This window comes from Raphanus sativus, chromosome 5, assembly GCF_000801105.2.
Source record: "Raphanus sativus cultivar WK10039 chromosome 5, ASM80110v3, whole genome shotgun sequence".
NCBI lineage: Eukaryota > Viridiplantae > Streptophyta > Magnoliopsida > Brassicales > Brassicaceae > Raphanus > Raphanus sativus.
Genome location: NC_079515.1, coordinates 11,629,409 through 11,645,638, shown reverse-complemented (window position 1 = coordinate 11,645,638; position 16,230 = coordinate 11,629,409). Strand labels below are relative to the sequence as shown.

General features: G+C 32.1%; 4 protein-coding genes across 10 annotated transcripts; 3 read left to right on the top strand and 1 right to left on the bottom strand.

Moving 5' to 3' along the window:
* The first annotated feature begins 1,056 nt into the window (after positions 1-1,056).
* Positions 1,057-4,352, top strand: LOC108862593 (uncharacterized). Of its 2 annotated transcripts, none has more exons than XM_018636773.2 (12): positions 1,057-1,216; positions 1,329-1,425; positions 1,500-1,566; positions 1,642-1,743; positions 1,839-1,903; positions 2,043-2,123; positions 2,479-2,537; positions 2,612-2,828; positions 2,957-3,012; positions 3,446-3,574; positions 3,685-3,868; positions 3,994-4,352. In XM_018636773.2, the coding sequence occupies exons 1-12, from the start codon at positions 1,167-1,169 to the stop codon at positions 4,117-4,119; spliced, it is 1,233 nt and encodes a 410-aa protein (XP_018492275.1). In that variant the 5' UTR covers positions 1,057-1,166; the 3' UTR covers positions 4,120-4,352. The 2 variants fall into 2 exon arrangements, with proteins under 2 accessions (XP_018492275.1, XP_018492274.1); XM_018636772.2 differs by having other exon boundaries at positions 2,458-2,537.
* A 231-nt stretch (positions 4,353-4,583) lies between these two features.
* Positions 4,584-5,970, top strand: LOC108862594 (F-box/kelch-repeat protein At3g23880). The gene has a single exon (XM_018636774.2). The coding sequence runs from the start codon at positions 4,635-4,637 to the stop codon at positions 5,757-5,759; it is 1,125 nt and encodes a 374-aa protein (XP_018492276.1). The 5' UTR covers positions 4,584-4,634; the 3' UTR covers positions 5,760-5,970.
* LOC108862595 (probable magnesium transporter NIPA1) lies at positions 5,814-8,524 on the bottom strand. Of its 6 annotated transcripts, XM_018636775.2 has the most exons (10): positions 8,491-8,524; positions 8,288-8,392; positions 7,469-7,659; positions 7,328-7,384; positions 7,144-7,234; positions 6,879-7,039; positions 6,679-6,806; positions 6,476-6,613; positions 6,307-6,399; positions 5,814-6,219 (listed from the first exon to the last, which is right to left on the bottom strand). In XM_018636775.2, exons 3-10 carry the CDS (start codon positions 7,596-7,598, stop codon positions 6,013-6,015), a joined length of 1,005 nt encoding a protein of 334 aa, XP_018492277.1. In that variant the 5' UTR covers positions 7,599-7,659; positions 8,288-8,392; positions 8,491-8,524; the 3' UTR covers positions 5,814-6,012. The 6 variants fall into 6 exon arrangements, with proteins under 6 accessions (XP_018492277.1, XP_056866902.1, XP_056866903.1 ...); XM_057010922.1 differs by lacking the exon at positions 8,491-8,524 and having other exon boundaries at positions 8,288-8,449; XM_057010923.1 differs by lacking the exon at positions 8,491-8,524 and having other exon boundaries at positions 8,299-8,442.
* A 5,081-nt stretch (positions 8,525-13,605) lies between these two features.
* On the top strand, positions 13,606-15,263 carry LOC108860725 (putative cysteine-rich repeat secretory protein 35). Its single transcript, XM_018634579.2, has 2 exons — positions 13,606-13,941; positions 14,823-15,263. Exons 1-2 carry the CDS (start codon positions 13,606-13,608, stop codon positions 15,261-15,263), a joined length of 777 nt encoding a protein of 258 aa, XP_018490081.1.
* Positions 15,264-16,230: the final 967 nt, after the last annotated feature.

The following is a 16,230-nucleotide window of genomic DNA, read 5'->3' as shown; positions in this document are numbered from 1 at the left end:
CTAATTCAGGTGGGTTATATGTAGAAGTATAAAAACTGAAAAGTCTTATAAAGTAAACTAATGACATTACACGTTAAATAGAATATGAATATGCATCCTCGTTTGTTTTCATTGGATATTTTTTTTTTCTTTTATTGAAAAACCCATTTACTACAAATTTTATAATTTCCTTCATCACTTCACTTCACTTCTCTTTTTCTCTTTCAATTCCTTTTTTCTGCAGGGTCATATCTGTGAAAATATCAAAATAAAATAGGTATGAATAGTTCAAGTTCAAATGAGAACTCGTTCTTTCAGAACTATGAGAAAAGCAGCAACGGTCCATTTTGTTACTCATCGAAGTCAGCAATTATGACAAAATCGTAGAGGAATGATAATTTAGAAAAAAATGGTTACGAATGTGGTATTTATGAACTCCTTGTTTGGGCTGATGAAGAAAAGATATATGTGTGCTCTGCTACAAGATGAGCTTGTTGAAGGGATCAATCAGATTCGTAGTCAAGAAGAAAGAATGGAAAACTTTTAAAGAATTTCTTAGCTAGGTTTTTTTTCAGTGTATTCTCAAAAAAAAAAAGGTTTCTTATCAGTGTAAAACTTTTAGTTTTAAAATATACTAGATATTAAAAATATATTGGACATGAAAATGGAATCCAAAGTAGTTTCGATATTTTGTAGCAGACAAAAATTATATCATGTATTTTAGTATTTTTATAGCATAATATATATAAAACTATAGAACTGGTCAGTCTAAAACCTGATAAATGTTTGGATATTAGTTAAACATCATATAAAATAAAGAGTGGAATAGATAAAATAGTTCTATAATTTTTAATAGTAAGAAAAAAAATCATGTAAAAGTTGCTTATTTTCAAAAGCTATGTACAAAATTGGTTGAACTGAACCGGAATTGCAATTGGGCAAAAAATAGAACCAGTATCGCTTAAAATCGAATGCTCTGGGTCTGATTGACACGAACAATAGTTTAGGGGTATAATGTGAAAGGGATCTATAACTTAGGACCGAAGTGTACAAGGTTTTGTTTCTGTCCATCGCCTCCTGCCCCATTTGAAAATTGAAAAATTGAAAATTGAAAGTCGGAATCGTCTTTTATTTCAACTCCACTAATCAGTTTCTCAGTTTCTCACTAGCGGAAGAAGCTTATTGCCATGGAAGATCATCCTCATGATGAATCATTCGACCTTCAAGAGATTCGCAGGTTTCTCTCTCTCTCTCTCTCTCTCTCTCTCTCTCTCTCTCTCTCTCTCTCTCTCTTTTCTTGTTCATTCCTTGTTGATTTTTTGGGCATCTTATTTGTCCGCTATTCTCAGCCGCGTGAAAGAGCTCGAGTACCTTCGCCGTAATTGCATAGACGAAACTGGAGAATCGGTTCCTTCTTTGGCCCAAGATTTCGCTCTTGAGCTTGAGGTAATCGATAACTCTCTTTTTAGGTTTCTTCACTGGATTTCTGTAAAACAATGCTAATTTGTGTTATGACATAGACAAAGATGAAGATTGTTGAAGATTATTATGACCATGATTTTGATTCAATGGATGTTGAAGAGTCAGGTATGCTTCTTAATGAGTAGATGATGAATGATACAAAGATGAAACTATATTGATGATGCTGTAATCTTAAAACAGATGCTTACTTGGAGTATTTGAGAAAGGAGCTTCATTCTGCTGAGGCTCAAACCGCCAAGGTTTCTCAAGAAATTGAACGTCTTTCTATCTCTCATGCCCAAGGTTTTCATACTAGATTTTGTTTATAAATATGAGAGAGAGTATGGTATCCAAGTCCCCTATTATTATCTTTCTTTATAATATCAGTTTTTTGTTAGATTCTACTAGCCTGGTATCGGATCTGGAAGGTCTTCTTTTCTCCCTGGATTTTCTCTCATCTCAGGTTACTTACTCTTCATTGCCCCCTCTGCACAGTGCTTTGTTTTAGAGTTTACTGCGTTTGAATACGTGAATTTACCTTGTAAAGTAAACTCTTTTTTTTTTTGATGGATTTGTTTGAGGGTTCTGTGGTTTTCTTATAGGATGTGGATAAGTCAAAAGAGAACCTACCATCCAGCATCCCAATGGAAGTATTTGATGTGGATTATGACGACAAATTTAAGGTGCATGTCTGTCAACATCTCAACAAAGTTTCATCTTTCTAACATATAATTTCCCAGTTATTTCAACTATTGCGTAGTCTGATTGATTACACCTAATGTGGCAGAAACTACAAAACTACTTTTGACGAGTACAAATTAGCAATAGAGCATATACTGTCCTTACAGTTCTAGTTTTCCCTCCTTTAATAACTTGGTAGTGGTTAAGGGTTAGCATCAAAATGCCATCCCTGCTTGTCTTCATGTTGTGCAGAGATTAATTCATATTCGTTGTTAGATTAGAGCTCTACTACTTCTCTGCTTAGTATCTATACATCCCTTTTCACATGTTTTTCAGATGTTTGAACTTGAAAATCAGATTGAAGAGAAAAAGGCGATTCTCAAGTCATCGGAAGATCTGGATTCTGTACGTAAAAGGTAATGGCACTGTGCTTTCAGATTTACGTCCTTACACTGACATTTTTTGGGTTCTTCACCTTTTCTACCTTCAGGCTTGATGCTGCAGAGCAGGTCGAGGACGCATTCGCAGGCTTGAAGGTCCTCAAGTTTGATGAAAACTTCATTACGCTCCAACTGCGAACATGTATTCCAAAACTAGATGGCTTGCTTGGACAGCACGAACTTGTGCACAATACTCAACCATCTGAATTGATCCATGAATTGCTAATTCATCTTAAGGATAAAACTACAGAGATAACAAAAGTTGAGGTAAGAACACGCCTCCGAGTTTTACCACCGACGTGTTTATGTTTAAACTTTGCATGAATATCAATGAACTTTTTGTTAGTTCCTGTTCCTTTTTGTGAATAATATTGAAAACTACTTTTCTCCCTCAGATGCTTCCGAATGATGTATATATAGGAGACATCATTGACGCTGCTGATTCTCTCAGGTTTATGCTCTGGCTTCTTTGTTTTGTCCTGGAATTTTGGTTTACTTATCAATCTTGAATTCTACTGCTAATTAAGACCAATAAGGAATCATAGACAAGAGGATGTTTTTCTATCTGTTTTTTTGCTATCAAAGCCTTGCAATTGATAAATTTGGTTGGTTTTCAAAAAGGTTATCCAGCCTCTGGTTTGAGTGTTTCCAGTTTTATGTACCTTTTGAGCCTAAATTAGTTCATGTAATTACATGGCAATAAAATGCTGAGATGACTGTTCTCTATCATCTAGGTCTTGTGTTTCAGTATATAAGTTATGGCTCTATAGCCCTTTTGCCGCATCTGCAGTTTTCTAAATTTCAGATAATATTTTCTTCTGGTAACATAGCTACCTAAAAGCCGTAAGATATATCTGTACAATAACATATCTTAAAAACTGCAGGCAGATAACGTTACATTCTGCATTGCCAGAGACAAGATCTTCACTCCAGTGGCTTGCCGCCAAGGTGGAAGAAAGAATAATTTCGGCCACTTTAAGAAAATATATGGTTAAAAGTTCAAAAACAGTCAGGTGAGTCTTTCCTTTCCAGTGGCTTGGGACTAGATGAACATTTTTTTTTCCCATAGGAAACTCATGTTTTTAAGCAAGCTTAGCCAATTCACTGCATGATCTTATGACAGGCAAACGTTTGAATACTACGACAAAGATGAAACAATTGTGGCTCATATAGCAGGAGGTATCGATGCATTTTTAAAAGTCTCTGATAGTTGGCCGCTGCTGAATTCTCCACTCAAGCTCGCATCTCTCAAGAACTCTGAGAATCATTCAAATGGAATTTCGCTGAGCCTAATCTGCAAAGTAGAAGTAAGACCCTTCAGTACTTCTAGATTTTACAATTTCACCATAAGAATGCTAAAAATAATGATAGGATGTTAGTTTCTGGTTTTAATCAGCTTAACGATTTTATCACTTGATCTAATATATGGCAGGAACTAGCGAATTCACTGGATTTACAGACCCGGCAAAACTTATCAAGCTTTATGGATGCTATTGAGAAGATACTTGTGCAGCAAAGTCGTGAGGAACTCCATTTCAGTGAACCTTCCCAAAAGTGAGTACCAAGAACTTCCTCGACTCCATAACCTAACATATCTTGACAAGTTTGTGCGGTTCGTCTTCAGTTTAGATCTCCATAACGTTGTATTCGTTTGCTATCTGCAACTTTTTGTTGTAATACTTTGAAATAACTTCTGCCACGGTCAATCATATCTAATGATGGAGCTTGTTGTTGCTTGTTACTTATGAAAAGAGCAAATGTTATAATAGATTTGACATAAGAGAGCCAAAACTTGTATTGTCCTATAACTTCTTCTGGTCCTACCCATTAGCCTTATTGTCCTCAAGTTGTCTTCAAATGTCAACATCCTTTACCCACTATGCTTATCATAATGTATGTGTATACCATTGTAATTCATATTTTACATTATCTTCATACACGCATCTCCTCTGTTTCCACGCCCACTTGTGCATATAACTAAAAAAGAAATCTCCACTTTCTTTTTTTGTCTTATATATTTAACTGCTGCAAGACCATTGGTTGAAAGCCAAGAAGCTCTAGGTTCCTCTGCTCATGCTCATGGAGGAACCCATCACACAGAGCTTCTTCTCTCTCCCTAATCTTCCTCCTGAAATGATGGAAGAGATTCTCTTGAGACTACCGGTAAAGTCACTGAAGCGATTCAAATGCGTTTGCCTCTCGTGGAGATCTTTGATCTCAGAGTCTCTGTTTACTCTAAAACACGCTTTGATGTTGGAGGCGTCCAAGGCAACCACTTATAAGAAGAGTCCATACGGAGTCATCACAACGTCTCGGTACCATCTCAAGTCTTGCTGCGTCCACTCTCTGTATAATGAGCCAATGGCCAACGTCTTTGAGCACGATGGTGAGCTTTTAGGCAGGGATTACTACCAAGTCGTGGGGACCTGCAATGGGTTGGTCTGTTTCCATGTAGATTACAACAAAAGCTTCTACTTGTGGAACCCGACCATCAAGGTTCAACAAAGATTGCCTGGTTCGGATCTTGAAACGGGAGATGAGGTTGTTGTAAACTATGGGTTTGGTTATGATGAATCTGAAGATGACTATAAGATAGTTGCATTGTTGCAGCAAAGACACGAACTGAAGACAGAGGCAATGATCTACTCAACGAGACAAAAGCTATGGAGAAGAAGAAGCAGCAGCAACACTTGCTTTCCATCTGGAGTTGTTCTTGCTAACAAGTCAAGATCCGGCATCTACATCAATGGAACACTAAACTGGGCAGCCACTAACTCCTCCTCATCATCATCATCAGTTTCTACCATCATATCATACGATATGTCACGAGATGTGTTCAAGGAGCTTCTTGGACCAGGTTGCTGCAAGAGAGGATGTTTTACATTGACGCTTGGAGATTTGAGAGGATGTCTTTCCATGGTGTGTTATTGCAAAGGAGCAAATGCAGATGTTTGGGTGATGAAGGAGTTTGGAGAAAGAGATTCTTGGTCTAAACTCTTGAGCATTCCCGGTTTGACCGAGTTTGTTAGACCGCTTTGGATCTCTAGAGGTTTGGTGGTTTTGCTGGAGTTTAGATCCGGTTTAGCTCTCTACAACTGTTCCACTGGAAAGTTTCAGTACCCAGTTTCAGACAGCTTGAGTGGTTGTCGGGACGCTAAAGTCTATGTCAAGACATTGGTTTCTCCGAATGACCTTTAAGATTGGCTCTTACCAGATTTGGTCCAGTTTATCTGCACACCACTGTTATACATCTACTTAAAAGAGTTTTTTTTGTTGGTTCTCTCTTTAGTTGTAACGTTACATTTTCATGTGGGAAACAACATAAGAAAAGCAATCAGTCAAATGTTCCTAACAAAATAATCACTATACCAATAACACATCATCTCTGCTTTTGAGGCTTCTTCTTCTTCTTAGGTGCTCGCATCAAACAGTGGGATGATAAAAAAAATTCTCAGGAGGATACTTTTTCGGAGCTGGAGCTCAGACCAGATCCTGAACTGGTGAAGACAGGATTGTCTCTAGGCGTAGAGGGAGCTCCACGACCACTTGCACTGTTTCCCATATCTTTAGTCTTATGAAGCAGAAACGTTCCTGACAAAATGGTGACAAAACCGCACAGTTCTGTCGCTATCTTTAACCCGCTCTGCGAAGCCCAATCCTGTAAAACCACATAAGAGGAGAGGTTAAAGAACATGTTGTGTCATGTTAGATAGAGTTTTACTTGGGAGAGAAGAGAGAGTTTGACCTTGAACATGATCATACTAGCTATGATGGTGAAAGTTGTGAACATAACGAAGTAAACCGGAGAAATAACCGCTGTGTTGAACGTATCCAATGCCTTTTGCCAAAATACAACAGAGAAACTCAGAGACAAGAGTGATAATCAGTGAAAATTGGAAGCTTTTTTGTTTTACCTTGTTCAAGTAATTGATTTGCAAAATGCAACAAACCGTGACTACTATAATAAAAATCCAAGTTTGGAAGTATTTGAACTGATTCATCTCTGAAAATGTCAGCTTTATGGCGATGGCCACAGCTTTCACACTCATAACCTAAGAGCACAAGAGACAAAGCTTGAGGAAACATACTTAACAGAGAGATGAAGAGAAAAACTTACAGTAAGAGAACCCATTAAAGAGCAGATTCCAACATATACTATCAAATGAGTCTTTCCATAGCGAGGTTCATAGTAGAAGATGAGTACAAGCACCGCAATCAATATCACAGCAGAGTACACTAGAAAGCCTGATAAATTAAAAACAGCAAAATGTCACAACTCTGCACATCAAAACTTGTGTTTATATATGATCATAATACCAGGTTCAATAGCAAGCTTCCAAACTTGCTTGACTGATTTTATTTCCTGCTCGTGCGGGGCGTGTAAGACTATCGTTGTGGACCCGACCACACAGAGAACGCAACCAAGCACTCCGAACATATGAAGTTTCTCTTGCAAAATGAAATGAGCTAGCACTGCGCTGCATAAAACATGTGTTTTTTTTTCTCGTTTTCAAGATAACCGTAGTTTATATAATATGATGATACTAATGTAATGTAAGGTATTCGACATTTCCAAGGATACCTGAAAATAATACTTAGAGCTCCCAAAGGTGTGACTAGAATAGCTGGTGCAAATGCATACGCTGCAAAATTGGCTACTTCCCCAACAATCACTAGAACGAAGATAAACCAAAAAAAAAACACAATAGTTTAATCTCTCATTACAACTAAAAACAAAGTTTGAGAACATAATTGATAAGACCTACTTGTAATCATTCCAGCCCACCACCATGGTTCATATAAGTATCCATGTCCTCCTTCACCTGATGCCAGTAGATAATTCAACAACAACAAAAACATTAACAGCTAATCTTGCAAAACAGAAGTCTGAATTCAAGATCAAGGACCTGCTCGGACACCGGATTCACCGGCCTTCTTGAGACCTTTTTTCTTGATGATGAAGCTAGAGCCAATAAAGATACTTGAGGAGACTGCTAATACGAGTCCATTAATGTTATCAGATGACATCTGATCCATCTTGGATCAGCCCTGAGAAATTAAAAATAAACTCCTCCTACAAGAGTTAAAATTGTTCCACCTGCAGATTAAAAAGCAAACAGGTTATGAACAATGATCAAATAAGTTTTGTGACTACAACTAAATCTGATATATTTTTTTTGATAGATTGTAGAAAGATAAAGAGCTCCTACAAAATTCAAATGATGACTGATTACTTTAATGATGAGCTCATCAACCAAATAAAGGACAAATCTTTAAACCCAGAAAAGAATGAAGAGAATAAGAAACAAAAATTTTACTCCAAGAATAGAATCAAAATCGATGCTTTAGAGAAGATCCTTCATTAAAAAAAAACTTTGATGGACTTGTTCCTCTGATTTATGAACAGAACAGAAAAATAAACGTAAGAGAGAACTCAAAACCCTCTGATATACGTTACCTTTTAAATCTCACATTTAATTATTAATGTTCTCAAATCAATTTTTTATTTATAAAAAAATTATGTAGGAGAGACAAGCAAGGGAAGAACATGACAGACACTTATATCCAATCGCTTCACACATCATAATCAAAACACGGAACTCAAACACGGTTTCAGATTTACAATCCAAACAAAAACGAATTACGGAGAAAAGTAACAAACGAGGGAATAATATCTCGCGAGCAAGAACGTGGCCCTCTTAGAATATTCAATTTTGAAAGGGTACCTTTTTCTTACTTTGCCACCTTCTCTTCGCCCAAGGAGAAGAATGTGGGAGTCTAAGTGGCCATGGAAGGGACAACTGATTTTCTAGCTGTGCTGAAACAATTTTCTAAAAAAAAAAAAAAATTAGGGCTTTCGGTTGAATTAAAAGTTTAGTCGTAGAGAATTAAGAATCAGTAGCGAATCCAGCAGATATTGGTAACGCACCAGCTCATTAGATATTTTGCAATTATTTGTTTCCATTTTTTACATCCATGCTCTCCACCTTCTTTTATGGGAAGGGAAATTGGACTTATATCATACAAAACAAAACATAATTCAAAAATATCTTCATTATTTATGTAATACATCAATACAATTAATATTTATCTATTTTGGAAGTAGTCTATATTGTACCATTACATTTAGGGACAATTTGAAAAATACCTTATTCAGGATTTAAATTTTGAAAAATACATTTAGTTTTTTCATTTTTTTGAAAACTATGCTTTCTTGTTTGTAATAAGACATTTTTGTCCTAATTTGATTAGTAATTACAAAATTCTTATAATTAATTTAATATTTGATTATTATTTTCCATGATTATTCCTTTGTGAGGGTTTTATGTGATCTTTATTGTTATGTCTTGATGAAATAGTTATCATTTGGTGCTTTTTGCGGTAGAAAAAAAAATTGGTTGAATCTTTTCATTTTAGCAGTTCATCCTTTTCACATCATAAAAACATATAATTCAAACATTTTAAGAATGGTAAAATACATAAAAATATTTGCAAGATGCTTATGTGTTCCATACAAACAAAGCTCACAAAAATTTTGTTTTAGCAGAATTTTGTCAATAAAGAAAAAATTGTAAGAAAGAGAGGAGAAATACATTAACACACTGTTTGATTCGAAGAAATTTGTCTAGATTTTTTTCTTGTTAAATAAAAGAATAGCAATCTGTTTGGATTGTTTCATGTATGTAATGTATAGGCAGTGCCGGTTCTGAACACATACATGAGAAACATTTGTTTGGGGCCTATAATTTATACAGTTTTGTAGACTCTTCTATTTATCATTGTTAAACTTTCCGAAATCCATACAAAATGTACAAATAGATTGTGGAGCTTATCTCAAACACCAACAAAATCAAATCATAATAACTTTTTTACTTAAAACTTCATATAAAAAGAATTGAACGATGATAATTATCTAAATAATAGTTGCTTTACGACAAGTCTTATTTGAAAGCCTTTTATCAGAAAAATTCTATTTTTTTTTAGAAACACAACCACCATCATTGTCAAACGAAGGATCCGAAGAACTAAAACTAAAAAAATATTAAGTGTATGAATTTGTGAAAAAAGTGCAAGAAAATTTATTTTCTTAAAAAATTATTTGATTTTGTAGGGTCTCGTTTTTTTGTTTCGTATTGGACCACATATATCTCAGGACCGGTACTGTGTATAGGAAAACGAGAAAAAAAGTCACAAGTTAGAGTATAAGATCATTTAGTGATTTGGAAAAGTGTTCGACAATTTTTGTTTTTAAAAATGGTTATTTTCTAAGAATAAGGATCTGGTTGATCATCAAGTAATTAGTGGAGTTAGTTTTATATTTTATGTCAAGAGTATTTAAAATAACGATTGTTGCTAAATTTGTTTTAATTTTTAATACATATTTTCTGTTTTAAATTATAATATCAAGTTAGATATATATTTTAAAATAAATTTATTATATACTAACTCTTATAATAATTTTAAAATTGTATACTGCTATTGCTCTACCAATCACTTTATTAAAAACATTTTAAAACAGCAGACTACTGATGCTTTTTATCACATGTACCAATCGAGACCTAATAACAAATACGATAAATTTTATTTTGGTTTGAAATTGTCTTAAAAGCCAAGAAACAAATTTTTAGTCAGTTCAATGCTCTACACATAACAATAACAAAACCTCATTAATTTTCATAACTAGATGTTTTCCCAGTAAAAATTTTAAATTTAACTAGTTTAAAATATAATTTTATTAACATTTTAATTTTATTTTATCTTACATATATATTAATATAAATTTTATTTAGTTAAACATAAAATTAAGGGGAAAAATCAACAATTGTTTATTTTAAATTTATTTAAGAATATATATATGTATATATTTAACATTATAATCTTAGATGATTTTTATATATTCTTTTGGTTAAAATATATTAAATAAACTTGTAAAATATTTTTTTTTAAATTATATAAAAATTGTATAATTATCAAAAAATTAACGCTAAAAGTATTTCCAAAATTCGTAGATATCAAAGGGAAACAAATGGTATTATGATTATTTTTTTATTATTTAAAAAAATGTAGAAAATTTTGAAAGTCTTATTGCTAATAAAATTTTATAACTATAAAAACAGAATTAAATAATATTCAAAATTTTAAAATTATTTTTATATTTCTATTATTATATCATTTAGTGTCATGTTTGAATATATTTACTTTAGTAATGACGTATGAGTTATTACCATATTCTAGTAATTTTACCAAAAATATAAATCAACATTAAATGTTATTGTGCATGTCTTACTTAGCTAGTAGATATAAGCATGTTGCGTTGCAACGGGATTTTGATATTTTAATTTAATAAAGAACATAAAGTAATAATAATTTATTATAATTTATGATTGATTTGCATATGTTGTGTGAGATTTAATTTATAATTAAAAATTTTACATAAGTTCAAATTAAGATTTTTATTTTATAATCATGATACAGAAATGAATTTTTATTTTAGGATTTAAAAAGAAATGTAAAAAATACTATTAAATATTTTTTTATAATTACGTTTCACTATTAAATAAAATTTAATAATTATTGCTTCAAACTTATTTTTAGTATATACATTTTAATCATTATATATTTAGCACATGCACAATATTAAAAGGAATAATACTATCATATAATCTTTTGCAATTATCATCTGTTTAGGATTTTAAAAATGGAAAATTACTATTAGACAAAAATTATAATTACCTTTTAAATAAAATTCGTTTTTCTTATTATCTTAGTATATATATTTTAAATATCTAAAACATTACTATTAAATATTTTTATAGTTACGTTTCACTATTAAATAAAATTTAAAAATTATTGCTTCAAACTTATTTTTAGTTTCTATATTTTTAATCATTATATATATTAACACATGCGTAATATTAAAAGGAAAAAATACCATCATATAAGTTTTTGCAATTATATTTTATTTAACATTTTAAAAATTGAAAATTACTATTAGACGATAATTATAATTACTTTTTAACAAAATTCGTTTTTGTTATTATCTTATTATATATTTTTAATTATAAGAAAAATTAACACATGTCATAATTTTAAATATATAATTGCCATGTATCGCAATCATGTTAATTAGTAACTTTAAAGAACCAAGATTTATATAATAAGATAAGCTTTACATCATTTCTAGTATGTAATGTCACATTCTTTAGTGAAATTAATTATAGAGAAGATATGTATAAAATCATTTCGCAAATGATAAATAACTAGGTGTTTTCTTACACCATATGCAGCAATAAAAATTTTGAATTTAAAAATAATATTTAAAAATATAATTTTATTCTTATTTTAAATTTTGTTATTTCTTACCAATATTTTGAAATAAAGTTGATTTAGTTGAACATAAAACTAAGATAAATTAAACAATTTTGTACTAATATCTTATCTTATATAATTATATTATTATTTAGGAGATGTGTTTGTTTTAATGCTTTCAATGTCACTAAATTTCTTTTCAATTCAAAACTACAAGAAGTGCTTGATTTTAAATCTAAATTACCTAATGATGGTTCAGTTTTTATTTGAAAAGATTTTAATCCAAAATTTACACCCTAAGCTATTTCTCTTTGGCGATAAGAAAACCCTAGTAGCCGCCATCAAATTTGATCGAGAGGACCTCCCCGCCCTATGGCAGGCACGATCCGAGCCGGACCTCCCCGCCCTGGGGCGGGCACGTTCCGAGCTCGATCTCCCTGCCTTTGGGCAGGCAAACGTGGTCTTACCGTCTCGATCAAACTAATACATGTTCCGTCTCGATTGAGTCCAACCTTGAAGTTTTACAATAAAAACCGCAAAGATTTCTTTTTTGTAAAATTTTGAATTAATCGTATAAAATGGTAACGATAAACTTAAAACCAAATGGTAGCTTGACTATACGATTAAATTCTTATTTCAGGAAATCATCGGTAACAGAACCGACACCGCACAAAAGGTGATTTCTCCGAAAGAAATCGTAAAACCACATGAGTCGAAATATGGCCCAAGAGGGTCCAAAACGCGGCACATGCCTACTCGCGATTTTAGACAAAATAAATGGAAAAGAAGGATAAATGTCAAATTTCAAGGATAATCATGAAGATTGGAAAAAATAAAATTTTTGCGAATGGATAAATTCAAGTCGGTGGTAGAAAAGGAATGGATTACCGACCTTTGGAGCTATATATAAGAGGAACTAAGGCAGAGGGCACAAAGGGACAGAAAACTTAACACTTAGAACAATCTAGGTTATTTCCATTTTTATAATCGTGCTGTGACTCAACTAGGTTTCACAGTCTTGGGTCGTTAGAACTAGGAAAATCACCGACAACTCTCATGGTCAAGACTTTTACCTGTTGTAAACGCTCTTACGCAGATTCAGCATAAGATCAATTTTGCTCGCTCTCTTTTCGATTCATGTTTACCTTTGTCTGTTTTTAGATATAATTGAATGTCTGATGTTTGGTTTAGAAGAAATCCGTGAAGTTGTATAAATTTTTAAAATCAGAAGCATGACTGAGCAAGTTGTAGGCTTGGCTTTGATGTTTGCAATAGGGGTAGTTCAGTATTAATTACATCTGAGAAGTATGAAAATCATAGGCTACCAAATTTAGCGAATTTTGCTATTCTTCTTTTATATACACCACAAATGCTCAATTTTAGTTAGGTTTAAGGTCAGTTTTTAAATTAAAACAAAAACTAAAGCTTTTTACAAAATCTTATTATACTTATTATTAGAATATATTACAAAGCACATTTAGTTCATATGTGGTGCACAAAAACTATGGTATCAATTTTATTTTATTTTTAGGAGTTTACTTAGTAAAACATATTAAATTTGGACTTTTTCTTTTTTTTCCCTCTCTTTCCGCGGCCGAAAATATGCAAAATCTTTCTCTTCTATCCAAATCATAATCAATTACAATCCTTTTTAGTCTCCTATATAAATTGTCAATCTCAACACATCATTTATTAAAATCTCCCTTCACTGAAAAGAATAAAAATATCTAAAATAATGATATTTTCATATTCTCTACGCAAACAAATTTGGTTTCCTATTGTGGCCATGCAATTCCTCATCATACATAGTGTATTGTCACTAAACATTACCAATGACTATCTCAGCCACAAATGTTTCCTTAATCAAGGAAAATATAACTCTGGAAGTGGTTATGAGGACATCCTCAACATTCTCTTCGGTAGAGTTCGTACTGGTGATTATGATATAACCGGTTTCAGATACACAAGTAAGAAAACATCTCCTCTTGATTCTGCTTCCGTGATGCTCCAGTGTCGTGGTGACTCTTATGGGTCTAAATGCCGTACATGCGCTGACATCGCAGTCACAGGGGTAAATGAGCCATCTTAGATTTAAATATGAAGATTTATGTTTTGAGGTGTTGTAAACACTTATCTCTGAGCCGAAAGAGAGATGACTGCATGAAACAAAAATATGATTTTCTATCAGCTGAAAAAGTTGACAGCTTTACAGATAGGATTGGAAAATTATCAAACATCTGGATCAGATCTGAGATCCACTTTAGATCCATCTGAATATCCAGATATCAGTAATATTGGTTTAATGTTATAGTATCTCAGATAAGTAAAATTCGGATGGATTTTGTAAATATATGTAGAATATACTTTCTTAATAATTATTATAGATAACATTAATTTTTTACATAAATTTATTTTAGATTATTTTGTAACATTATGTTTACTTTCTGAAATATAAGTTTTTATTTTAGAATATTAAATCCATTTATATCATGTTTATGATTTTAGTTAAATATAATTTTAAATACTTTATCATTATTTTAAGGAGAAGTGTCCAAATATGAATATCTATTGATAACTTAATATTCTGATTGATATTAAATAACTAAATAACCATAAAATACGGATCTAGATATGGATAGTCATAAAATGGATCTACCGGATCTGTATACCCAGATTTATGGATATCTAGATCTGTCTCAAGCCTAGTTAAATTGTGATAGATGTTGTGTAGAAACCGGATTATATTGACAATGTTTTTATTAAACGCAACTATATTAATAATGGTTGAAAATTATTTATACATGTTTGGTTACTTTAAATCCTTTATTTTTAGCATTTCTTTTAATCATTACAATAATCATTTCTTTTACAAATAGTTAGGAGAAGAAAGCTTTCACTAAAATATTAATTCATCAATTAAAATTATACAAAAAATATGGTTTTACATTGCAGTTTCTTAAAAGATGTCCAAAGAACAAAGGAGGAATAATATGGTACGAACAATGTTTTCTCTATGTTACTGCGTTCGGTGATTCAATAAGAATTAAAACTAATTACAAGAATATTTTTTCTATGTACAACCCAAACAATGTGAGAGGGGATGGAAAATTATTTGCCAAGAGGACAGTGGATTTTTTCTCTGAGCTAACACTTAAAGTGGAGAAATCCGCCAAATACAATCGCGTCATATTTTACGCAGCAGGGGAAAAAAAACTTGGAAAAAATACATTATATGCAATGGTGCAGTGTGTAGAACTAACATTAGATTGTAAAACTTGTTTGGCATGGAGTATCACAAAAATTTTCATGAACAGCGACATTAAACAAGGAGGGAGAGTTTTTGGTATGAACTGTGAGATAAGATATGAGCTATACCCTTTTTTTAGGAGTTAAGCATTTATGTGGTGGTGGTTGATACATCTTATTCATATCTAATTATGTTTTAGTTTTGTTTACTTTTTTCTTTTTGCTGAAATGTAATATTCATATATTAGTAAAAAGAGTATTTACAGAAACAGATCCAAAGAAATCGTTTAGAAGATCAAAATTGAATTATTTTTTGCGTAAAAATGAATTTTAACAGGCTTGGAATTCATGAGACTATTACCCAACAGACTTGTGTTTTATCCTCAGTTTCTGATAGCTTTGCTGTTAGTGACTTCAGTTGATTTCTGATATAATGTTTGCTCATTAGTTCTCTTACCGAGTGATGAAGCTGATGGTTCTTACTTCCATTACATTCTCTCGAGATCCAGTATATGGTTGTTTGAAAAGTGAGTTTGACAAGCACCAAATCATGCTCTTTCAATCTCATACCTTTTATTGTACTTAATATATTCTTCCACTCCAGTTTTACCTTCTCTTAGCAGGTAGAACATGTCTCATAGCTTATATGAATTTAATTATGTTGAAAACTTATAACTAAAAGGAAAATAAAAATCTGGGATCACAAGTGACAAATGCCATTATCAAAAGGAATGTATTGTTGACAATGTCGTAGTTTGTATTTGTATTGAGCATTGCAATTGACTTTTAAAATAATAAATAAAAAAATGTATGTTGAAATATTTTTGGATATTAAGAATTTTGAAATTTTTGATATAAAATATACTTGTCCTAAGCATTATAAAGAAGACTTTACTATGTGGTGTTCTTGATATGGATGTTTGTGACGCCTTACTTGGTCGTCTTTGGCAGTATGATAACAATGACTTGCAAAATTATACTCATCTAGGTATAATAAAATATTAATTTTTTAATTTTCTACAGGACGACTTATGTGTAAGTCGTCCAAGAAAATTCAAATTTCTAACACAATCCGGTCAAATGCAAAATTAATATATTTACCATAGATGACTTA